We start from the raw sequence: 26,518 nt of genomic DNA, 5'->3' as shown, positions 1-26,518 counted from the left end.
TACTGACATCATCATCTTTCAGTTCTTTCTTTTTTTCAGTTAAAATAATCTTTTTTTAAAAAATTTATTAATTACTCTTGAGTACTGTAACTGCTGTGACATAATGACTGATTCTTCTTGTTAGGCACTGCTATATAGTCTATGGATTCACTTAATTTTTATTAAATTAAATTTATTTATTTATTTGTTTATTTTTTGGCTGCATTGGGTCTTCATTGCTGCACGCAGGCTTTCTCTAGTTGCAGTGAGCAGAGGCTACTCTTCGTTGCGGTGCGTGGCAAGCTTCTCATTGCGGTGGTTTCTCTTGTTGTGGAGCACAGGCTCTAGGCATGTGGACTTCACTAGTTGTGGCACGCGGGTTCAGTAGTAGTGGCTCGCAGGCTATAGATCGCAGGCTCAGTAGTTGAGGCGCATGGGCTTAGTTGCTCCGCGGCATGTGGGATCTTCATGGACCAGGGCTCGAACCTGTGTCCCCTGCATTGGCAGGCAGATTCTTAACCACTGTGCCACCAGGGAAGCCCCACTTAATTCTTAAAGACATGAGGTAGTTACTATTCTTTCCATGTTTTACAGAGAAAGTGAGTCTTAGAGAGGTTAGATAACTGTCCAAGATTAAATAGATACTAACTCTGTGAAGACAAGAACCCAAGCCTACCTGACTCCAGAGCCAGGGAAATCGAAAGCTACTCTAGCTATTTCAAGGAGTGAGGGATTTAGTGCAGGTACGAGATTATAAAGGTGTTAAAAGGGCGGGAAGAGCAAAAGGAGGCAGGCAGTGTTACCAGAGCTCAGGGGGCTGCCATTCCTCCTGGACTAGAGCACAGGCACCTGCACTCACTGCGCATGTATTTCCTCCAGCTGCTCATGCTGCAGAAGCTGCTGCTGCTGCCAGAACGTAGCTGAGGTTGCTGGAGCCTGCAGTCATTGGCATTGATAGAATTAATGTTGCTGCTGCTAAGGAAGAGCCATCAGTTGCCACTTCCTGAGCCTCCTTTACAAGAAGAATGACTTCTATCATCTTCCTACCTTTTAATTTAGTATATATGCCTCCAATTGTCAGAGCTTAACCAGGACCCAGCTGGCAAGGAAGATTAGCAGTTGTACTTTCAGGCTTCTGGCCCCAGCAGTCAAAGGAGAATGCAGAAGTGTAAGGCTGGGAGTCAACAGAGATTTAACCAGCACAGCGCTTAAATGATCACATCACACTGCACTTATTAATCAAGGCAAAGAGGGGGGTGATGAGCTCTAAAATTGGGTGTCACAGCATCAGAGTATTTACAAAGTCCTTAAGGAGGTCATTTATTCTAGTCAAATGTCCCATTCTATACTTGAGAAAGCTGAAGTCCAGAGAGAGAAACTGACCTGATCTAAGCCAAAATGAAATGACCTTTCATGTTACTACAGTTTTATATAATTTAGGAGATTCAAGTGCATTCTGATTCTAAATTCAAACCAACTGTATAAAGAGACAGAGGCTCAGTTACAACATATGGTATGGAATATGCACTCTCATTGTGAGGGCTGTAGGTTTTTTAGAAGATTTCATTCAATGGTTGCCCATCTTCTCATTGGAATGAAGTGAATGGTTAAGCAGGACCTGGCCCTGTAGAGTGCAGAAAGGAGACTTATCTTCTCCACCAACCCACGTCAGGTGGCGTGACCACTGGAGAGGAGCTGGAAAGAGATGAGAAGAGATATATGAATCTTGTTTGTCACAGCAGAGTGTGATAGGTGATTGGGAAATCTGTTGGATGAGATTTGGGCTCAAGCTTTCCTTATTGCCAAAAAGGTGGATATAAATTGGTGGTGCCAATAAAAATTAAAATAAAAATATAAAATTAAAAATCCATCAATAGGGACTTCCCTGCTGGCGCAGTGGTTGAGAGTCCGCCTGCCGATGCAGGGGATGCGGGCTCATGCCCAGTGTGGTAAGATCACACATGCCACGGAGTGGCTGGGCCCGTGAGCCATGGCCGCTGAGCCTGCGCATCTGGAGCCTGTGCTTCACAACGGGAGAGGCCATAACAGTGAGAGGCCCGTGTACCCCCAAAAAAAAAAAAAAAAATCCATCAATCTAACAACTGTGTACTAAGTGAACAATAAAAGGAAGAATTGTGGAGGGGAACTGTTTGTTGTGTCATCTTAGGTGTGTACTTCAGATGGAAAACCATGAACTGAAGATGTCTCAGTTCTAGTCACTGTCTTGCAGTGTATCAGTTTAAAGAGATGGAGGAAGTGGGTGGCGGTTCTAGTTCTAATTAGAATTAGAAGGAAAATGTTTTCAAAGCATAGGAACTGAAAGCAAATACCTATGAACCTTAACTAGCATAAGTTGTACCATCTTCACAGGTTTTGGAGAGAAGCACAGATCAGCAGAGAACAAAGCCTGACAAAATCGCTTTTAATTGCCTATTTGTCCAGAGACCACTGTGTGTTCTCTCTGAAAACTGGGCTGCATTGTAAACAAAACACAAAGATTCTTTTAGCCAGTATGGGCTAAGTTCTAAGTTAAGATAAGGCTTCCTTGCTCCTCAGCCCCGCACTAATTTCAGCTGTTGCAGTTTTCCCTCTTTGGTGGAAAGAAAAAGCAAAGCAATGTGAACTCAAGGGAAAAATGCAAAATAGAGTGTTTATTTCTAAGGTCTGGAGGAGGTATCCTAAGGTAACCAATACCACTATGACACCCACACTCAGGAAGTTGAAGACGGAAGGGGAAAGTAAATTGTCGAAGCGACCCTAGTCCCGGCATAACATACGGACTGCTGAGGAACTGTGAAATAAAAGAGCAGTTCTGAAAGGAAAGGGACCAAGAACGGATATTCAGAAGTCATTTTTGCCCTCACTCTCCTTCTGTAACACCATGGCTTCAGCTTGGGGTGTCCCTATGAGCCTGTTTACAAACACAGACACCTAGTTCAGATTCAGTGAATCGGCAGTGAAAGGCAATCTTCCCCTAAGTTCTATGACTTTTTTCAACAGTACCCTATGCTGAGATGGCAGTCCTAGTTTTATCAGCTAGATTTTTTAGACTGGAGACCTGCCAGACCATCTTCATGTGTGATTTGGCCTTAGGTAGTAGACTTTAGTCATAAGGGGGACTCCTTGAACTAGAAGCTAGTATAGCTAATATTCAAGCTCTAAAATAAAAAGAAACAGGCAATATAGATGGTTGTACTTCCTGTGAAGCCACCTTGAAAATCAGCCAAATTTTCATATTGAGAAAAATCACTTAATTATATGTTAAAGAAATGAGAAATTGGTTTGCAAGTCTTCATACAGAGAATTATCTGGGTGCAGAATTGGCTCTAGCATAGCTTTTACTATCTGAAAAAATAATTGAAAGGGAGGTGGAGGACAGCTGGAATAGAAACTAAAAGAGAAGTTATTGTCAAAACCAAGTGGAAACGATTTCTATTTTTCCAAACATATACACTTTTTTAATTTCATACTACTTGAATCCAAAGTGAGTTTTCACTTCTCAAACCTAGAGCTTTAGGTGTAGGGGCTTGGAGCTAAAGCTAGAATTGGATTCAACATATACTTTACACAATGTTTCTGTTTTAGTTTTGTTGTTGTTGTTTTTATTTTGAAGAGATGCTGTTTATTTCCTTGTTGTGTTGAATTGGCCAGCTTAGGAATCAGACCTAGAAAGTTGGTGGCTGCTTCCTAGTTTCAAAAAACACCTTGAGTTCTCCATTCTTGCTTGTAAGCATGGGTTTTGATACACTGAAGTACAAAGAAACCAGACCAGGTGTAACCTGGGCAGAAACACTCCTCTGTCTCCCTAAAAATGTGAAAAATGAATTGGAGCTGTCTTTTACAGTAAATGATATGAGTAAAATGCCCAGATAGCAAAATAGCCTTCCGATAGTATATTTTCTAATGGGCACATGCTAATGGAAATTTCCCTTCAAAGATTACAAGGAAATTATCTTTCCACAACTAAAAGTTTCTTTTGTTCTGATACCAAATCTAACAAGAAAGAGAAAAGGAAGAATGGCATTGGATATCTTTTTGTTAACTCTGATGTTCTTGATTTTTTGGTCTCTAGGTCACTGTAACACCCCAGATCATTTTCAATTTGCCAAGTTGAAAATCCAGACCAATGAATCTGAGTTTCCCATTGGGACATCTTTAAAGTATGAATGCCGCCCTGAGTACCACAGGAAGTCATTCTCTATCACGTGTCTACAAAACCTCACGTGGTCAAGTGCCAAAGATGTCTGTAAACGTGAGTAAGCCCTGCATTGGAGCGTTCCTATGTTTGTCAAAGTATCTATAGGATCTTATTTAATTTCTCCAAATTTTAAAGATAAGAAAACTTTGTCAAACATGTTCACATAGGTGGAGGTAATAGTTGGTCTTGTAGGTCACCCCTAATTATTGGTTGAAATGCTTGTCTCCTGAGAATGTTTCAAGGAATATTTGCAGGAGAACTCCATTTTTTTAATGGGGTAGTGAATAATGAATTACTCCAGATCAGGAAAAAAATGTGTAAGGAGACATAAACTGTTTGAATAACCAGGTAATACAAACGTTTATACTGGTGGGATATAAGGCCACAAATGACCTTTCTATTTAGATAAGAGATTTGAGGCAAAGACAGGTGAGATTTAGAGGGGAGGTCTCTTTGAAAGTGGTGCTTAGTGGGTGGCTGATCCTGAGGCAGTCTGGTGAGGTTCCTCAAGGTGGCAAAATCTGTAGACCCATCAGAATTGCATATGCTCTTCAGAAAGCTACAGTCAGGTGGGGACTGACTTGTTATACACTAACAAAAGTTTAAATTACTCTTCCTGGCTCCAAAATTCTCTTTCTTTCCCAAGGTAAATCATGTAATACTCCTCCAGATCCTGTGAATGGTGTGGTGCATATAGATACAGACACCCAGTTCGGATCCAGAATCAATTTTTCTTGTAATAGAGGGTGAGTGGGCAGGAACATCTCTTGGTTCAAGAGTTCCAGGCCAGCGATACTACCTTCTGGTCATATCTTGGAAAAGAGGACTAGGCTATTACCATCTGTTCTCAAGAAGCTTGAACGTAGGTGTTTAACTGCTAATTGAAATGGACAAAGGTATGCTAAGATTTGAGGGGAAATCTGTCTCCTTGCTGGAAGCCAGGGCAGTACATACAAGAAAAGTGAGGTATTCACCAGGTAGAAAGGAAGAAAATGGGGGGAGGGCATAGTCAAACCGTACAAACAGCGCTTGCCCAGAGCAGACATTGCTGAAAGAAGGGGAAGGCCACGGAGCCACTGTGTAGAAAGCAGATCTTATAAGGTAACTGCACTATTCATTTGCTAGGGCTGCCATAAGAAGTAGGACAAAGTGGGTATCTCAGAACAGCAACAAAAATTGATTCTCTCAAGGTTCTGGAGGTTACAGGTCCAAAATCAAGGTGCCAGCAGGACATGTTCCCTCCAAAGCCTCTGAGGGACGATCCCTCCTTGCCTCTTCCAGATTATGGTAACCTCAGGGCTTCCTTGGCGTGTGGCGCATCACTCCCGTTTCTGCCTCTGTCTTCCCATAGCCCTCTTCATTCTGTGTCTGTGTCTTCACACGGCACTGTCCTGTCTGTGTGGGTCTATGTCCAAAGTTCTCTCTTTTTTGAGGACTCCAGTCATATTGGATTAGGGCCCACCCTAATGACCTCATCTTAACATGATTATATCTGCAAAGGCCCTATTTCCAAATAAGGTCGCTTTCATGGGGATTGGGGGCTAGGGCTTCCACATACTTTTTGGGGTACACTGTTCAACCCATAACAGAGTCCCCTGTGAAAATGTCAGACATAAAGTGTTTACTGGGCGGCAGTCCCACCCACAAGGGTGCTTACCCTTGCTCAGTCTCAACCTCACTCCCAGTGGGAGCAGCTGAACCAGTTAGAGAATATGGGCTAAATTTGCACTGCCATGATAAACACTGAAAAGGAACTTGTAGCCTTCAGCATATTTGCTAAGCAAGGCCTTACAGATCATAGTACCTATAATCTGACAAAGTGAAATTAGAGTAAATCTAAACACTCTGTCTTTCTCCGAGCATTTTTAAGTACAATCTATAAATTCTCTGTCTATACCCTCTTTATATTGTATTACGGAATAAGAGTGAACCTCTCAATGGCATAAAATAGAAAACCGTTGAGCTTATGATATGTTACAGGAAATTAATGTAAAAAGAGCAATCTGAAAAATCGGAAGAAATGTCCTCTTACAAAATAGAGTTACTTCCAAGAAATAAGAGAAACTTTTAGAGAAATCTCCTGTTTACGTTTTTAACAAGATCCAGTTGCACGCTGTTTCTGTGAACCTAGTTAGGAAATAGAGAATGTTTGCATATGAATGAAAAACACAATTGTCAAACTAAAGAAAAATTCTGTGATAAACACACTGAATATTGTAGAAAATTAAAGCAGAGGGTAAGAAGATAAATTAAATTCTCCCAGAATTAAGTGGAAAAGGATGAAGAAGAAGAGAAAATATGTCTAAAAGAGTACTGGGATTCAAATTACATGTAACAAAAATTCCAGAAGGGAAAACAATAAGCCCATATTTAGCCATCACTAGGGAATCATCTGTATTTCAGGGATCATGAAAAAAACCTCAAGAATGCAGAAAGGAAATTAATAAACTATAATAGCTGTGCAGGAAATTAATTTGTATTGATATCACATTGATCCTTCACATCACTAAATTGCAGAAGATGGAGTTTCTAATGAGCTAAGCTAGTATTCACATCTAGAGGCTACAGATGTACAGTAAAGGATAAGCAAGGACCTAAAAATCACACCTGTGTACTTTACAGGAAGTATACTTCCCGGGAGAAGGAAAAAGATAAACTCAGGCAATCCATAAGTATTTTCTTAAAGGTAATGATAAATACTGGTGAGGTAGAAAATTGCCAAAAATCAAACAAAAGAAAAACAAATTTTTTAAAAAGTTCAAATATTTTCAACAAACTTATAAAACTTAATACAATGACAGAACTAATTGTTAAAAAGTGAAACTTGAGAATGTAATCATAATCTAATAACAATTTCTGAAGTCATAAAATATATCCGTAAAACTAGAAAAGAGAAGAAAGCAAAAAGAAAAACATAGTCTAGACATTTAGTACATAGGAGATGGGTAGACTTTATATATTTTGACACCAAAATTGAGAAAATAGGGTTGAATACCTGTGTTATGTATGTATTGGGTTGGCCAAAAAGTTCGCTTAGGTTTTTCCAGAGGATGTAGCGGAAAAACCTGAACGAACTCTTTGGCCAACCCAATACATAACGCATGAAATGAAATTTCGAAGGAACAAAAATCAGTTATTTAGCTTCCAAATTATTAGAGCAACGAAAAGAGGTTCACCTATCTGTTTCATGTAGCAAATGAGAGGGAAGAAAAAGGAATAGCATGGACTATATCCATCTCATTCACCAGAAATAAGCCCCCTTATATTTGGGGCAGATCGGCTGTATTCACTGCTATGTACTTACCACTGAACATTATGAAGGAACATTATGAACTGATGACAAAATCAAGATCAACCATACCATGTAGTTCAGTAAATTTGAATGGTTTAATATCCCTGTTGAAAAACAAAAGTTTCCAAATAGGATCAAAAGCATCACAAATCTTGTTGTATGTACAAGAAACATGCCTAAACTAAAATGACGTAGCAGTGTTAATATACAATATGTATATTTATGTATATCAGGAAAATGCAAAAAGAAAATTAAGTAACAATAATAATATAAGAAAAAACAGATTTTAAGAAGAAAATTATCAGGCAGGTCTACAGAAGTATTGTTTTATTTAGGTACTGGGTACAATCCAAAATGAAACCAAGAAATGAAGAAGCAGAGCGAGCCATGAGGAGTTAGAGAGGAAATATTCCTTTCAACAGTGAGAGGATAGAAAAAGAGAAATAAGAAAAGTCAGATAAAATAGGTGGAGTTTAGGCTAGTCCTTGAACTTCTTTCAGATTGTAGCCTTTCAGATTTGCCATGCATGTATGCATGCTGAGGAAATTGATGGGATGTGTATACAGCATGCCTATTTTTCATTTTTGGTTTCAGGTATCAACTCATTGGTCACTCAGCTGCTGAATGTATTATCTCAGGCAGTACTGTCTTTTGGGATTCAGAGCCACCAATTTGTGAACGTGAGTTGAAATCTCTAGCCCCATTTATTCCATGCTCAATCCTACAGTTGGCCCCTAGAATTACAAAGGATAAATTTCATCCCTTTTGGCAATAGTATCCTTCTGATATTTGAAGAAAACACTCCTACCCTTAAAGGTGCTCACAATGTTCCAAGCTTCTAGTTCCTCCTGATTTTTCCTTATCCTAGGGTATAATTTATTTTAAACAATAGTTTGGAACTCATTTAGAAGAGCACCCAAATTCTTCTTTTGTGGGTTGAACACCTTCCAGGTTGAAGATTGTTCTCTTTAGTGAAGTAAATGAATACAAGGTTAGTGAAAGTGCCTTCCTTCCTGTCTGTCAAGTCTTAATCCCAGGTCATCTGTTCAAGCCGTGGGCCCTCCCTGCTCTCTTATTCTTTGTCTGGACAGTGATATGCCATCTTTCCCATGAGTTGTTTGGAATATGAACTTTCTACACTTCAGGGCACATAGAGAAAGGAGCAGTTGCAAATGAACAAAGAACATAAAGATATAACCCTGGGTTTGGTGATAACGTAAAAAAATGAGCTCGGTGCTTTGTGACCAGCTAGAGGGGTGGGACAGGGAGGGTTGGAGGGAGACGCAATAGGGAGGGGATATGGGGATATGTGTATACGTATAGCTGATTCACTTTGTTATACAGCAGCAACTAACACAACAATGTAAAGCAATTATACTCCAAAAAAGATGTTAAAAAAAAAAAAGAAATCAACACTCTTAACTCAGCTGATAGTAGGATAAGTGGTAATGAATTTTCTAACAGGCCAGTACACAGTATGTATCAAAAACCTTAACTGTACGCAAGCCTTTAATCCAGAAATTCTACAGTTCATGACTTTAAAAAATCACCGTGGGTTTTTGCGAGGATTGATGTACAGATGTTACCTATATTATTATTTTATGATAGTGAAAAAGTCAAAAGAATCTAAATATTGTGCATATTTCCAAACAATGTTCTGGAAATAATCTACAAAATAATAATCTTATAAAGGTACACGGAATGTGTTCTAATAAAAAAAGTTTAAAATATGCTGGAATGCATTTGACAAGAGAGAGAACACTTTCAAATGGAATCAGTTAGTATGTTTGTACTCTGAAATATTACTTAGGTGGCAAAGATATTTTAGAAAAAAAATATGTGTGTGTGTGTGTGTGTGTGTATTAAAGATTGCACATTAAATAGTTAATAGTGATTCCTTCTAGATAATGGGCTTAAAGGTGATTTTTATTTATATTTTATAAATTTTCTACAATAAATATGCATCTTCTTAAATATTTTCTCAAGCAAAAATAAATAAATAAATAAAAGTATCTACTTTAATATTCATGCCAAAAATGATAGAATTATTTTATATGCTCAGGAATGATTTAAAGTTAGGTAATGGGCTTAAAGGTGATTTTTATTTATATTTTATAAATTTTCTACAATAAAGATGCCACTTCTTAAATATTTTCTTAAGCAAAAATAAATAAATAAATAAAAGTATCTACTTAGATATCAAAGTATCTACTTTGATTTATTTAAAAATAAATGAATAAATAAAAGTATCTACTTTGATATCTACTTTGATATTTTATATGCTCAGGAATGATTTAAACTGCCTAGAAATTATCTGTTACTTGAATATTAGATTAAATTTGTCGATAAAATTATCTGTGCTTCATACCTTTTTAGCAGTAGTGTTTTTGATATTTTTTTCCACTTCTTCTATATGCTACCTTTTCTTGAGTCAATATTGGCAAAATATATTTTTATTTCTAACATCCTCATTTTCAAGATTATTAGCATAGAGTAGATAGATATTCAGTTATTTTTATTACTTCTGAATCTGTGATTGTTATGTTTGTTGTGTGTAATATTGTGTGTTTGTTTATTTTTTATTAGTTGTACCAGAGCTTTTGGTTTTTATTTATTTGATAGACTATATTGTATGCTATACCACATTAATAACCAATAGAATTAATCCAAATGCCCTCTACAGAGAAAGAATTGAATTAAAAATAGTTAAATAACATATAAATTCTCACTTAAAAGGAGAAGTATGTGGACTATAATAATACATGGATACATTTATTGAAATAGCATTAATTGAGAAGAGCAGAGGTCATAATATTGTGGCTATCTAATCTGCGATTGTGTAAAAACATGTCTGTACATTAACAAGTATTAGACAAGAGCAGAAGTGTTCTGAATAGTGACATTTTGATCATTTTTTAATTTGGTTACCAAAATTCATAATTGAATACAACTTTAAGAAACTGAGGTTTTATCTTGCTGTCCCTTTTCCCAGGCATTCGTTGTGGGCCACCCCCAGCCATCGCCAATGGAGATTTCATTAGCACCAACAGAGAATACTTTCAATACGGAACAGTGGTGACCTATCGCTGCAGTCTTGGGGAGAGAAGGCAGAAGCTGTTTGACCTCGTGGGTGAGCCGTCAATATATTGCACCAGTGAAGACAATCGAGTTGGCATCTGGAGTGGCCCTCCCCCTCAGTGCATTGCACCTAATAAATGCACGCCTCCAGTCATTGAAAATGGAATAAGGATGTCTGAGAACAAAAGCTTATTTTCTTTACGTGAAAGCGTGAGGTTTAGGTGTCAGCCCGGCTTTGCCATGAAAGGACCCTCCACTGTTGAATGCCAGGCCCAAAACAAGTGGGGGCCGAAGTTGCCCAGCTGCTCCAGGGGTGAGTCTGACTGAGGCTTTGAAGGGGTCTACAAATGATGTGAGTTTTAGGAGGATCAGGAGGTTAGTGTCAGTTCTCGGGGGAGGATGTGTGGTGAGCAGTGTGAGTAAATTTGGGGCAAGGAAGCACAAAATTAGGAAAATGTGTGTTTGCTCTTGTGTGTAAGTGCCTTCATTTTGAGAAGCAAGAGTTTAATTATTCAAGGAAGGAGACATTTGGGACTCTCGTATTGAGGAATTCTGAAGGCAAAGTACCAGCTCCAATATCTCTCAGTTGTATTCAAGAATGATGTGGACTTTCTGGCCAGCTGTATAATAATCTTGTTTACTCTTTGCAACACTCCTTTGAAATAGTGCTATCCTTATATCCATAGGACAGTGAAGTTAGCTTGGTCTTTCAGAGGTTAAATAAGTTGTCGAAATTATGTGCTACTAAGTGGCATATCCAGGAATAGAATGCAGTGTGTCAGCCCCTAAAGTTGAATGCTCTGGTTCTTGACAGAACTTTGCTTTACAGAATTCTACTTTTATCAGCATCTATCACAGAAAGAAACTGGCTTATGAAAAAAGATATCATAGCCTCAGAATAGTGACAAAGACTTTAGGGTTTGTTTTCGTCCACCTCCTACATTTTATCATTAGAAATCTGAAATTGAAAGTGCAAGTAACTTGCTCAAAGCCAAACAGATTTTTCATTCATCTTTAATTAGATACAGGTTAAGTTAAAGTTCAAATGAGTTCTAATGCCCCTAGCACATACCAAAAGGACTGTGAATAGAGGCAGCCACACCTTGAGTTGAATATTCTCTAAGAAATGTGTCCTGTCATTACAAGGACTGGCTTATTTAGGGGATTTTGTTCTCAATGGCTGGTCTTGTCTTATGCCAATAGCTGGCATAAGAAGGACTGTAGAAGTGGATTGGTAAATATTGTGGTTGATACTAGGGACAGAGAGGGAGCTTACAGTTTTTCCGCCAACCCATATCAGCCTTGTACAACCAATGAGAGGGCAGCTGGGAGGACAAACAGATACAGTATGGGTAATTACTACACTTTGATCATAGAAGTGTGAAAAAAAGAGATAAGGGGAAATCTGTTACAGGTTTAGGCTCAGGTGACCTTCTCATTACCTGAAAGATGAGGCTGTAAATTGTATTGCCTTTCTAGCAAATATGTGAGTTGGGTAGCCCACCAGTACTAGTGACTCTATTCTAGAGAGCTAGCAGTGGAAGAAGAGACAGCATGCCTGGTGGACTAATGAATGTATTTTAGAACTTGTGCTGGGAAGGACTGGGTTCTAATTCTCTACCTCGTACTAGCTGTGAGGTTTTGGGCTACATCTCTTCCCTATCCTTAACTTCCACATTAGTAAAACAAGGGGATTGGAGTATCATTTGACTTCCTTTGTTATACCTGTACTCCCTTAATTATGATTCTCTAACTGTAACTGACAGGTACTTTACTGTTCTTTACCCAGTATGTCAGCCACCTCCAGAAGTCCTGCATGGTAAACACACTCCAAGCCACAGGAACAACTTTTCCTCTGGGCAGGAAGTGTTCTACAGCTGTGAGCCCGGCTATGATCTCAGAGGGGCTGCTTCTCTGCACTGTATGCCCCAGGGAGACTGGAGCCCAGAAGCTCCCAGATGTGCAGGTGCCTATACTCTCTTCTGGTTTGCAGATCAATCTCTTTGTCCCTTACATGGCAGTCTTACTCTTGTTTTTTTTTTTTTTCCCTAGTGAAATCATGTGCTGCCTTCCTGGACCAACTTCCTAATGGACATGTGCTCTTTCCACTTAATTTCCACCTTGGGGCAAAAGTGTCCTTCATTTGTGATGAGGGGTGAGTGTGAACTGGAAAAGAGACCAGGGCCACACTGCCAGATGCTGATATGCTGATGTCCTGGGCAATGGGTTTTATCCAAAAAGGAGGCTGACTAATGGAGAAAAAGTACTAGAAGAGACTAATATCTCAAACAGTGATTGGGAAGTATGGTAAGAACCAGATGGACCATGAACAGATGCTTAAAAAGGAAAAGTGGTAAATATACTGAACAGCAGAAACATAACAACAGAACTTGAATATTTAGGTGGAACATTAAGTGTTTGGATAAAATGGATAAATAGTAATTTGTAGGCATGAAGAGAGAAATATTCCAGAGGTTAAGTTCGATATATACGAATGAAAGTTATTTATAAGACAGATGACATGCAAGGATTGTGTCAGGAAATTTTTAAACCAATCATTAGTGGCATTTGGAATAGGAACAAAAGAGTAAGCAGAAGTATTTTTAATCTGTAATAATTACATATCATCTAATTAGTATTAGGCTGTGTTGAAAGAGCATGAAGACTGCTGTTCATATTTCAAGTAACATCATTAACTCTTCGTGTGAATCTAAATGATCTTGATATTATGTTCCAACACCATTGGCAGATAAAAAGCATGGATAATAGAGCAGTTGTTCTTAGTATATTCCAAGGACTCTTGACAAGCATCAATTACCAGTCACCCAATAAAGACCCAGAGGCAATTCAGGAGCCACTGGTCTGACAATAAACCAGATGTTTCAGGATGATTGTACTCCAAGGAATCCTGTCTCCTCACCGTTTCTTATTTTTCCTAGATAATTTGGCTTTACTCTTCAGTAATCCAGATATGTCAGAAGTCTCATTCAGGAACATTCCAAATGTATTGGCAAAAGGAACAGTCTCTGATATCTTTCCTCATGTTCTCTGATTTGCTTAAATCAGGAGTTGTTTTCCTCCTGGTCTACTAAAAGAGGAAAATGCCACGCTTTGCATTAGAGGACAAAGTTTCTCCTAATGACAAAAGGGGGCTTGTCAGAGAGCAGTCAGGGTAAGATGGTCTCCTGAAGGTCCAGGACCATACTAAGGAAATGCCTATGTTTTTTGTACCTTCTTCAGTTCAGGCGAGTCTGATTACTGAGCTTTGACAGGTGTCATTGCTTTGTCCTCATTGGAAGCATCAATATTTTAAAATGTTTTGGTTTCTGAGCCTCTATCAGCTGAGACACAAAATGGACTGAGCTTTTTCTTTCATTTGGGATTTAACCTAGGCATTAAATTGTGTTTTAGCAGAAGAGAAGTAGCTGAGATCTGTCAATGGATGGAAGAGAGAAATGGTGTGCTCATCCAGTCACTACTGCTTTTTGTTCCTTAGGTTCCAGTTAAAGGGAAGCTCGGCCAGTTACTGTATCTTGGTTGGAACGAAAAGCCTTTGGAATAACAGTGTTCCTGTGTGTGAACGTAAGTAGAAAGAATATCTGTTCAGGTCTGCATCTTTCTCCTTGTTTTTTTCATTTTCTTGTTGCATTTTACCACATGAAATTATCTAATGTCTGTCCCTCTGTTTATTTTGTTTTTGATACAAATATTTATTGTTGAAATAGTTACAAAGAATGTTTTTTTGGGGAAATAAACCTGAACATCATGGGCTTTGTGTGTCATTCTATAAATATTTATAAACGTACTATGTGCTATAAATGGGAAGAAATGCTTCACAGATGGGGAGAAATTTATGGCCTGAAGCTTTGTCAAATGTTCCCTTTTTCCTTCTCAAAAATGATAGTCACACTTCAGCTTTTTTTTATCCTTTCTTCAATCATCAATCCATCATATACACATTCTTTCAACAGATTTTTTTTTGAGTAACTACTATGTGCCAACCAGTCTTCTAGATACTAGGAATATGCCTGTAAACAAGACAGACTAGGTCCCTGCTCCAATGTTTTATATATATATATATATAAAAGAAGTAAACAAGCAAACACATAAATAGACAATTTCAAATAATACTAAGTGTTATTAAGAAAAGAACAGGGTAATGCAAAAAATAGTTGTGTAAATGGGAAAAAGGAATTCCAGAAAAAAATTGCTTCCATTTAAAATAAAATGATTAAGGAAGAAAAAGAGAAAATAACATTTGAGCATTGATGAAAATTGATTGATTACCAATGTGCAAAGATAGAGGAAGAACTTTCCATGCAGATGGAGCAGAAACTACAAAGGTCCAAGGCAGAAGTGTTCCTGGCATTTTCTTTGAAAAGCCTGCTCCTGACATTTCTCAGAAGTCAACATGGCTGATGTTCAGTGAGCAAATACAGAAGTATACAGGAGCAATAAAAGAGAATAACTCTATACTCTGTAAGAATTTAGGTTTTCACTCTAAGCAAGATGAAAAGCCATTGGAGTATTATGAGTAGAAAAGTAACATGATCTAACTTTTTTTTTTTTTTGTGGTACACGGGCCTCTCACTGTTGTGGCCTCTCCCGTTGCAGAGCACAGGCTCCAGACGCACAGACTCAGCGGCCATGGCTCACGGGCCCAGCTGCTCCGCGGCATGTGGGATCTTCCCGGACCGGGGCACGAACCCATGTCCCCTGCATCGGCAGACGGACCCTCAACCACTGCGCCACCAGGGAAGCCCCTCTAACTTACTTTTAATGATTTCACTCAGGCTACTCTAGAGAGAGCTGAGTTGAAAGGATGTATCTTAGATTGAGATTCCCCAAAAAACAGTGCCAGAGACAAAGTTTGAGTTATAATGCTCTACTGGAGGGTATAGTCCCAGGGCAGCAAAGGTGAAGGAAAATAAAAAGGGAGGTGGAGAGGAAAGAAAAGCAAATAAATCAAAGAGATTGTGTTATTGAAGTGGCCATAAGCTTCACAAGAAAGATGGCTGGTTGTTTGGCCGTATAGGACATCTCCAGAGAGATTCTGTGGAACCAGAACTGACCATTAGAAGAGAAAGAACAAGCAACTTATCTGCTCGGTCTTTCCTGTCTCTCATCTTCTGTTTATTCCAAGGCTATTAAGTCCTTGGATTTCATGTTGTATTATTTCTCTCCCTGATCAGACTCTGGGGACACTAGAGCCCGTGATCTGTTGCCTGGTACTCCACCTAAGCCAGGAAGTGATAGAAGGAGCCAGAGTGGACATGGATCCAGTCATGTTGGCTTCGATTTAGAACTACTGTGACTTCCACTGCAGTGGTACAGCAGAGGCTGTGCAGAAGCCCATCTCACCCTTGGGAGTGCTGACACAGCCAGTGTTGTCAGGCAATGAGGTAGCAGTGGTATTAGCACTCTCAATTGAGAAAGCAACTGAAGGCCCAAAAGATACCTGTAGCCAAGAAAATCTGAGGGTAGAGCTGAGGATACAAGCTGGGAGGCTATTGCAAAAATCAAACCAGAGATGTTGGCCCAGGATAACACTGAGAGAAGTGATAAGCAGTATTCAAATTCTGGATATATTCTGAAGGTAGAAATGACAGGATTTGCTGATGGTTTAGATATAGAGTTTAAAATAGAGATTAAGTGAGATCACCCAGAGAGTGAATGGGGCCAGAGAATAGATGCATGGTCTGAGCCTTGTAAATTCAACATTAAGATGTTGGAAAGATTAGAAGGAATCGGAAAAGGAGATTAAGAAGAAGCAGCCAGTGTGTTGAGAGAAAAATCAGGAGGATGAGGTATCTTGGAAGACAAGTGGAGAACTTTGTTTAAGGAGATGAGTCTCAGAAACTGCGTTATATTCTTCAGAGAGGTCAAATAATATGAGGACAGAAAATTATCATTGGGTTTAGCGACTTGGAGGTAATGAATGACCTCGATAAAAGCAGTTCAGTAGAGTTGTGGGGGCAAATGCCCGATCGGAATGAGTTCAAGGGATAATGAAGGGGAGGAAGGACAGACCATAGACAACATCTTAGAGGACTTCTAATGTAAAGGGGGTAGAGAAAAGGGACTACAGCTGCGAAGGGAAGTGGGATTAGGGAGCTTTTTCTTTTTTCATGACAGATATGTAACCTGTTAAATAGAGAAACACTACTAATATATCCAATCTGTACATTTATTTCTGCACTAAATCACCAGGATGTTGCTTCATCTTCTGATTGTAATGACTGAAAGACATATATTTATTTTTTCAAATGAATACTTTGCTTTAATATTATTTGAACATATTGTACTGATCTATATAGTGAAACCATAGTTACATCTTTCATGTTTGAAAGTCAGCTATTTGAAAATCTTAATGTAATTAAGAAACACGAAAGAAAGAAAGAAAAGAAAGAAAGAAAGAAAGAAAGAAAGAAAGAAAGAAAGAAAGAAAGAAAGAAAGGAAGGAAGAAAGGAAGGAAGAAAATTACTCCCATGAACTCAAGGATATACCTAAAATCACTTACTAGAGTGTAAACATTGGTTAAGCTATTCCACCCTTCGAATAGTTAGTTTATCCATAATTCTTTCAAGCTGCAGTATCCTCTTCCTAAATACAGATCAGACCAGAAGGGGAAAGGAGCATCTCTAAATACATAACGCTCAAAAGAAGAAATGTGTGTTTCTTCAATGATAAAAACAAACTGTAAAACCTATAAGTATCTCAAAAGTCAAAACATTTCTGAGCCTTTGGAGCATGCACTGGAGTATGGAGATGTTTCATTTCACTGTGGCAGCATTTCTGTAACCATTCATTTTGCCTTTGAGAATAACAGCCTCAAGGTATCAAGAGAAGATTAAATCATGGATAGACAAATAGTAAATGTATATATTTGGAAAAAATTCTCTAGGATGAAGATCCTTGATGTTAAAAGATCTCACCTATTTTGTGCTTAAAATAGTACTTGCTGTATAGTAGGTGCTCAAAAAAAAAGAAAAAAAACCTTGGTGAAATAATGGATAATTTCCTTGTTAAATGGATGTGGTTAAGAAGATTTTTGTTTATTTAAGCCTCAATTATCCAGAAGGCTTAACTCACTGAAGAGTTCAGGATGCTTAAGTCCCTTTTAGACTTTTATAATAAAAATTGATTTTGATGTAACTTCATTTAGCTGCATCTCAGCAGTGTCCTAATATATTTATATTGTAGTTTGTACTCTCCCTAAGAGTTTAATTGTTGTTGAACTGGCAACACAGTCACAGAATCCCACAATTGTGGAATCGACCCAGATGAAAATTTAAGCATTTTAATGTAACTTTTAGCTCTTTTAGAAATCTTTTGTCCAAATCCGCTGGCTATCCTTAATGGGAACCACACAGGAACTTCTCTGGGAGGCATTTCCTGTGGAAAAGAAATATCTTGCATATGTGACCCCCACCCAGATAGAGGGATGACTTTCAATCTCTTTAGGGAGAGCACCATCCACTGCACAAGTGACAGTCAAGGGAATGAGGTTTGGAGCATCCCTGACCCTCACTGTGAACTTTCTGGTCCTGTTGGTCACTGCCCACCCCTATATACCCTAAATGGGTTCAGAACACCTGGACCACATCCTTTATATTTCTATAATGAGATATGGTGTTTTCTTGTGAGTTTAACTTTGTCATAAGTGGAAGTGTCGAAATTACATGCCATAGCTAAAACAGATATTTCCAGCAGTGCCAAGATGTTTAACTAGGTAAGATGCTAATCATTCTACTTGCTGGTGGGGTGGTGAAGAGAGTGGGGGAAGAGAAGAATGGAAGCTGGGATAGAGTGGGGGTGTGGCACCAACCTTGGAATACCGCATCATTGGCAGGGGAGCCTTGAGATAGAAGAGCAATCCAGTGAGAAAAGGCTACACACGATGAGAGGCATTTAACCTTTCCTTGATCTTCCTCACCCTCCAACTGGATAGTAGATATTAGAATCCAGTGAGATTTCTTTAAATGCAGTTGCCTAGGTCCCCAGCCAGGCTTATTGAATGGGCAAATAGAAGCAGTCTCCACCAAAGAGGAGATAGTTGAGTTCAGACTCTATTTCAAATTATGCAGCACACAGTATACGCTCTCGTAAAGAAGACCTAGCTTCTTAGAGGAAGCTACTGAATGGCTTAGTCTGTTTTGTCCTTGTCCTTGAATGTCTGCATCAGAATGAGAAGAGTGGTCTATTAGTATCCTAGGGCTGCCATAAACCATGAACTAGGTAGCTTAAAACAACAGAAATTAGTTCTCTCACAGGTCTAGGGGCTGGAGTCTGAAATCAAGGTGTTGTCAGGGCTGCACTCTCTCCTATGGCTCTAAAAGGAGGATCCTTCTTGCAGCTTCTGGTGGCTCCTAATATTACTTGGCTTGTGGACACATCACTTAAATCCCTGCCTCTGTCTTCACATGCCTTCTCTCCAATATCTCTGTGTCTCAAATCTCCACTTCCTCTCTCTTAAAAGCACAGGGAGCTCAGCTTGGTGCTCTGTGATGAGGTGGGATGAGGTGCTCTGTGATGCTCTAGATGGGTGGGATGGGGGTTGGGAGGGAGGTGCAAGAGGAAGGGGATATATGTATACATATAGCTGATTCATTTTGTTGTACATCAGAAACTAACACAACGTTGGAAAGCAATTATCCTCCAATAAAAATAAATAAAAGCAAAAAAATAAAAGGACATCAGCAGTCACTGGATTAGGGTTCACTCTGGTAATCCAGGATAATTTCATCTCAAGATCATTACCTTAATTGTATCTGAAATGACCCTTATTCCAAATGAGTTCCCATTCTAATGTTTTAGATGGTTGTATCTTTGCGGGGGACATCATTCACCCACTACAAGTGGTGACTGCTATTTAGTACCAGAGAAGCAGCTTATGGTAGGCATCCTGAGACTGAGGTAGGGAGGAATAAGTGAAAAGAGACAGTAAATATGTCTTAATATACATGAGTATGTTAACACCAGTAAATGAGAATGTAATGGTTAACTTAACTCTAGATAAAGGCACCCTGATAGAAGGCCTGGCATGTGAAACTATTGACTAAAACTCTTGCTTTGAACAGAAAGGCCAAAAAGGTGAATAGTCTTCCAAGCAGTAAAAATTTCCTGATGGGTAGATGCTCTTGTAAAGCACCATCCTAAGGTAACTTCAGGGGTTACCTTAGGGGAAGAAACTCTTTTGCCATTATTATGTCTCTGTTTCTGTGATCCCATCTATCAGCTCAGTTGGAGAGAAAGAGGAGATGGGGTGGAAGTGTCTGCTCACTTTGATATTTCTGTGGTTTTGGTCTTCAAGTATTGTAAAGCCCCTAAACAGTTTCCATTTACAAAGCCTACAATCCTGACTGATGAGTCTGAGTTTCCAGTTGGGACATCTTTGAAGTATGAATGCTTCCTTGGGTATTTTGAAAATATGTTCTCTATCACCTGCTTAGAAAACTTGGTCTCGTCAAGTGCCAAGATATTTAGAGATATGAGTAACCCCTTCCTGGGAGCCAATTTATGTATATCAAAGAATCTGTGAGAACTGATTTAATTTGTTCAAATTTTGAAGGTGAGACATCTAATTTTGCCCAAGGTATTTAAATGGAGGGTGGATTTGTAAGTCATCCCTTCTTATTGCCTTGCATTTCTACACCTTGACTAGATATTCATTTCATAGGAATGGCTCTCACAAGAGGAATTGGAGAAAAATTTTCCATTCACTGGGGGTTACACTTGGTGGCTAAAACCATGAAATGAATAAAACAGGGGCACAAGAAAATTATGTGGGTCACAGTGAACTAAATAAGATAGGAGGAAAATCCCAAATTTAAGGCCTTTGATTTAGGCTGATGGGATGGAAAACCACAAACGACCTTTATTGGGTGATGCTCACTGGTCGTTTTAAAAGCAGGTGCCCTATAGCTACTTGTATGGTGAGTTTCCTCAAAGTGGTCAATTCTGTAGAACAATCAGAAGTATACAGGCTGTTCAGTATGCTGCACTCCAGTCTGAATCTTAAAAACAAATGTAAATTGAACTGTACACCTCATCCCGAATTCTGCTTCTTTTCTGTAGGAAAATCATGTGGAAAACCTCCAGAACCCTTCAATGGCATGGTTTATATAAACACAGATACCCGGTTTGGATCAACAGTTAATTATTCATGTAATAAAGGGTGAGTTGGGAGCACTATCTTTGGAATGTGAGTTGCAAAACAGCAATGCCAACCTTCCACCCAGTCTAAGATATGCAAACCAGACTACTGACGTATGTACTTAAAAAAGTAAGCAATAGGACTTTTGGGTAGAGATGGTAGCTTGAACAACATAGGCATTTGATCAAGGAATCTAAAAAAAGAAGGCGCAATGTGTACCTGTATTAAAACTAGGGGAGGGCACCATGCTTCTGCTGAAGGTAGTACATGAGAAAGATATTCACTGAATAAAAAGGACCAGCTTTCCAAATAAAAGGAAAAATGCTGGTTGAACCATGCAAACATCCTTAACAGGTTAGCGGGTGTATAGCTGATTAGAGGACCCTGGGGCAGGGTTTGGGAGGATAAATATTAAAGGTAACAGCAGCTCTGGGAAACGTAAATGTTAAAGTGCACACAGAGTGGCGACCTTAAGGGAGTTCTTGCACTTGACTTTTCCCTGGAATGGGGAAACATGCTAGAAGCCATTGCCTCAACTTAGAGGGAGCAATTAAAGAATGTTTACTAATTTTCAGTTGGCACAATAACTTAGAGGGAAAAAAGATATCTATATTAAATCTTCCTGCAAAAACTGTCCCTAGTCATCGGCCCCATGCTATTCTGTCCAGGCTATTATACCTATGATCCAGCAAGTTTAAACTAGGATAAATCAATATTCACCCCTTCTCACTTTGTCTGAGCTTGGGTGACTTAAAAACTTTCCATACAATCTCATCACCAGTCCCTTCTCACCTCCCCTCAGAAATAAGCCTAAAACTGTCTCTGTGGTGAGCAAGCCAAAACATCATTAAATATAAGGTAAGATACAGCAATTGAAAATAAAAAGACCAATTTGAGAAATCAGAGAAAATATTCCTCTATAAATCAGAGTATTCCAATAAACATGGGAATAACCTACAAAGTAAGATATTAGAAATCTCTCATATGTGTTTATAATATAGAATCTATGAAAGGCATTTATAAGATTTAATGATCTGATATTAGGAAAATTTACCTTTGGATAAAACACACAGGAATCTAAAAAGCAGCAATAATCAGGAGATTGAATCCAGGAAAAAAACAAAGAGGTCATTAGAAAATAAGATTAAATTCTCCAGAATTAATCCAGGACAAAACTGGAAATTATACACATATTCACTCACACACAATCTAGATATGGGGAAAACAAAAGAAACCAGAAAAAAGTGAAGCATCAATTAGCACATAATGGAAGATAGTTTCTCAGACCAGAATAAAAAAGCCTAGATTGTTTGAATCTTTAAGGCTTACTAAACAAATGCAAGGTTAATGGTAAGAGGCACTGGCCCTACATGAAGGAAATTTATGAAATTCAGATACTGAATAAAAATACTGCAACTATCGAGAGATAAAATCAGAAAAAGAAGAACTTCATTGTGACATCAAAAGCCTCTTCCACACACTAAATTACAGAAATTAGTGTTTGAGAGAAAATATTATGCCATAAAATATCTGTGCTCAGCCAAGCTGTCATTTATCTCCAAGGCACAGATGTATAGTCTCACATGAGTAAGAACCCAAAACATATGCCAATTAGATATGCTTCCTGAAAAAAGAATAATTCTCACAAAAATATGAGTAAATTTTTAAAAGAAGAAATCAAAGAAGTAGTAGTGAGTCACAAAACCATTTAAACAGAGTTAAAGTTGTTATTTTTAGTATGGTTGTGAAACTAAATATAATGGCAGAACTAATTCTTAAAAGAGAACTCATGTATGAAAGGAAGTATAGTAAACTTGATATAAAATAATAGATTTTTATCACAACAACTAGGAAGTTGGTGATGCAGTAAAATAAATAAATATATATATATATGCTTAACTTGTAATACATACAGATAAGTACATATTCTTGACATGATAAATAAAGAAGATATTATTCCATGCTAGTATAAAATCAAAATATATAAATTCAAAATCACAATGGCAATCAAAAAAGCACAACCACTTGGTGCATATGACAAAAGAGGGGTAAGAAAAGGAAGAACTAGGAAGCTTTCTATCTCTCTTGCTGGAAACAGCATCAGCAGAGCAAGAATGGAGCTCATTTTATACAGTACTCCCAGAGTTCCAACCCTGGGAATTGTTAAATAAATAAAAGGAAAGAACACTCTAAGCAAGATAAAATGTGTAAGCTATTACAGTACCTGTGATGGCTTAAATTCCCCTTTTGAAGAACAATGCCTTCTAAATATAGTCAATAAAACTTCAAACTACATGATAATTAAAAGAAACATTTCTAAAATAAAATAATAGAAAAATTCCATTTATAATTTTATCAAGCAATAAAATCCTTAGACATAAATTTAACCAAGGAGACATAAGACTTATACACTGAATACTATAAAACATTGCTGAAAGAAATTAAAGAAGACTTAATAAATGGAAATACATTCATATTCTTGGATTGGAAGACTTAGTATTGGTAAGATGAAAATACTGCCCAAAGTGATGATATACAGATTCAAGGCAATACCTACAAAAATCCCAACAGTATTTTTTGCAGAAATGGAAAACCATCCTAAATTTTGTATGGAATTTCAAGGGACCCAGAACACCCAAACCGTCTTGAAAAGAACAAAGTTGGTTGACTCATACTTTTTATTTCAACACTTACTACAAAGCTATAGTCATTAAAATAGTATGTTACTGACATAAAGTTAGACACACAGGCCGGCAGAGTAAGTGATAGCCCAGAAATAAAGCTACATATTTATGGTCAATTGATTTTCAGCAAGGGTGCAAGGACCACTCACTGTGGAAAGAACTGTCTCTTCAACAATGGTCCTGGGAAAATTGGATATTCACATGCAAAACAATGAAGCCACCTTACACCATATACAAAACTAAATCAAAATGGATCAAAGGATTGAAGTTAAAAGTTAAAATTAAGGCTTCCCTGGTGGCGCAGTGGTTGAGAGTCCGCCTGCCGATGCAGGGGACATGGGTTCGTGCCCCGGTCCGGTTGGATCCCACATGCCGCAGAGCGGCTGGGCCCGTGAGCCATGGCTGCTGAGCCTGCGCTCCGCAACGGGAGAGGCCACAGCAGTGAGAGGCCCACGTACCGCAAAAAAAAAAAAAGAAAATTAAGTTAAAATTATAAAATTCTAAGAGGAAAATATAGGGACAAATCTTCATGACCGTGGATTTGGCAATAGTTTCTTAAATATGACACCAAAAGTACAGGCAACAAAAACAGACATAGACAAATTGGGTTTCATTAAAATTAAGAACATGTTTACATCAAGACACTATCAAGTTCATTCAGCTTACTATAACAAAATATCACAGGCTAGGTAGTTTATAAACAACAGAACTTTATTTCTCACCATTCTAGGAACTGGAAGTCTGAGGTCAGGGTGTTGGCAGGGTCAACAAAGGTCCTCTTCTAGGTGTATGCTTCTAGTGTGTCCTCACATGGTGGAGGGGTTAGGAAGCTCTGTGGGGTCTCTTTTATAAGAGCATTACTCCCACTCATGAGGACTTCACCTTTATGACATAGCTCCTAAAGGCCCGACTTATTAATGCCATCACTTTTGGAGGTTAGGATTTCAACATATGAATTTTGGGGAGACATAAACATTCAGACCATAGCAGACACTATCAAGAGAGTGAAAAGACAACTCATAGAATGAGAAAAAATATTTGCAAATCATATATCTGACAAAATTAAATATACAGAATATATAAAGAACTCTACAACTCCACAAGAAAAAAACTACCCAATTTTAAATGGGCCAAGGACTTGAGTAAGACATTTCTCCAAAGGAGGTATACAAATGGCCAATAAACACATAAAAAATGCTAAACATTATTAACCATTAGGTAAATGCAAATCAAACCCATTCATACCTCTTAATATGACTTTAATAATAATTATTAATAAACAGAAAATAAAAAGTGTTGGTGAGAATGTGTAGAAATTAGAATCCTTGTACATTGCTGGTGAGAATGTAAAATGATGCCGCCACTATAGAAATTGTTAGGTATCTACACATGCACTCTTTTGCAGCAATCAAAAAGACTTAATTAGATCCTATATTCAGTGATCTGGATGGATGATCATGGTGTGATATTGACTGAGAAAACAATTTGTAGAGTTTTTTTCAACTTGGAAAAATAATGACCAATTTTGAGGAGATACTCTATATGCATATATATGTTTGAATGTGCTTAGATAAAGTAGGGTTATCTGAAATACATGGTATTCTAAGCAAAAACATATGTTGTAACTTTCTGTTGTTAAGTTACTGAAAAGAAATAAATTAAACTTAAAACAAATAGCCAAGGAGCAGATGTTAACCTGGACAAATAAAATGCAGATTGCTTTGACAAAGGGGTGGCAAACTTTTTCTGTCAAGACCCAGATAGTAAATACTTTCAGATTTGTGGGCCATATAATCTCTGTCATAACTACTCACCTTTGCAGTTGCAGTGGGATAGTAGCCCTAGACAGTGAATGAATGAACGTGTGATACAGCATACATGGGGCCTGCAGAACTCAGCTTGCCAACCTATGGTTAGATGAAAGAGCATTAGTTTTCCTCAATTTCTTTTATTATTCCAGGTCAAGGAGGTTCTAAAAAGAAGTAAAAAGATAAATTGATAAAATAATAATAATAGTTGAAAACTTCAGATTGGGTAAGCAAAGGTACAAAAAATAAGACTTTGATGGATGAGGCTGCTTTGGTACATGTGTGTTGAATTTTGTACCTTACAGAGAATGTAAACTCTTTCTAGGGACCATTTATAAGAGTTGATAGCATATCACTCCACAGGGTGTACCTCAATAGATTTGAACACAGGAGAAACTAAAACAGCTATATACTCTTATTATAATAAAAATAACACTAGGAATTAATGACAAAAGAATAAATAAAAATTCAAGTTTTGGATCTTAGTCAAAGAGAAAATTAAAACAGACATTGCAGATTACATATCAAATAACAATAAGGAATGATTATTGAGTGCATGAGCCCTGAGAACTCTTCTAGTGCTTTACATGAATTAACTTACTCTTGAAAATGACTCTTTGAAGTGAATATTACACATAGCCCCATTTTACAGGAGAGAAACTAAGACAGAGAGATGAACCAATTTACCAAAACTCACAGGACAGAGGTTGAGGTTAGAATTTGAATATTGCCAGTCTGCCTCCACAACCCGTATTGGTAAACCTTACATTATTCAGCCTGTTCATTATGAATGCTGGTGCAAATATTACTCATGAAAATTTCTGGGATGCTGATGCCAAAACTGTCCTTAGAGAAATAGTCAATACTTTTGTTATCTGACAAAAAGTTTTCAAACAAATGAACAAAACATTTTACCTAAGAATTTTTAAATGACTAGAACATGAACATATAAAAGAAGCTGGACTAAGAAATTAATAAAGAAAGGAAATTAATAAAAAGGAAAAAGGGAAACGATAAGTAAAAATCTCAGAGTAGTTTCTTAAAGTGGCCAATTAAACAAACGGAATTTGGCCAATTGTAATTTCACAAAATAACAAATCTGCCAATACACGTGAATGAGAAAGGAGATATCATAGATATTGAAGGGATTCAATCAATACTAAATAAAAATAGTATATCCTCTCTAGCCTAATGAAATTGAAAACATCCATGAAATGTGCCATTTTGTAGGAAAAATACAATTTCCAGGATGTACTTAAAAATACATAAATCAGCTGATAAACCTGTATCTACTTGAGTCTCTGTTGTCAGTCTTTTTGGAT

General features: G+C 37.9%; 1 protein-coding gene across 1 annotated transcript in view; it reads left to right on the top strand.

Moving 5' to 3' along the window:
* The first annotated feature begins 3,711 nt into the window (after positions 1–3,711).
* CR1L (complement C3b/C4b receptor 1 like) overlaps positions 3,712–26,518 on the top strand; it is a 58,067-nt gene continuing 35,260 nt past the window's right edge. Inside the window, exons 1-9 of the mRNA XM_024750878.1 lie at positions 3,712–3,835; positions 4,052–4,231; positions 4,824–4,923; positions 8,064–8,149; positions 10,462–10,860; positions 12,337–12,513; positions 12,600–12,702; positions 14,044–14,129; positions 20,626–20,725. Coding sequence (XP_024606646.1) covers positions 3,712–3,835; positions 4,052–4,231; positions 4,824–4,923; positions 8,064–8,149; positions 10,462–10,860; positions 12,337–12,513; positions 12,600–12,702; positions 14,044–14,129; positions 20,626–20,725 — 1,355 coding nt within the window. The remainder of the gene's footprint in view (positions 3,836–4,051; positions 4,232–4,823; positions 4,924–8,063; positions 8,150–10,461; positions 10,861–12,336; positions 12,514–12,599; positions 12,703–14,043; positions 14,130–20,625; positions 20,726–26,518) is intronic.

The sequence above is a fragment of the Neophocaena asiaeorientalis genome, unplaced genomic scaffold (assembly GCF_003031525.2).
Source record: "Neophocaena asiaeorientalis asiaeorientalis breed wild unplaced genomic scaffold, Neophocaena_asiaeorientalis_V1.1 scaffold67, whole genome shotgun sequence".
Classification (NCBI taxonomy): Eukaryota; Metazoa; Chordata; class Mammalia; order Artiodactyla; family Phocoenidae; genus Neophocaena; species Neophocaena asiaeorientalis.
This window is presented reverse-complemented; position numbering and strand designations above follow the sequence as displayed.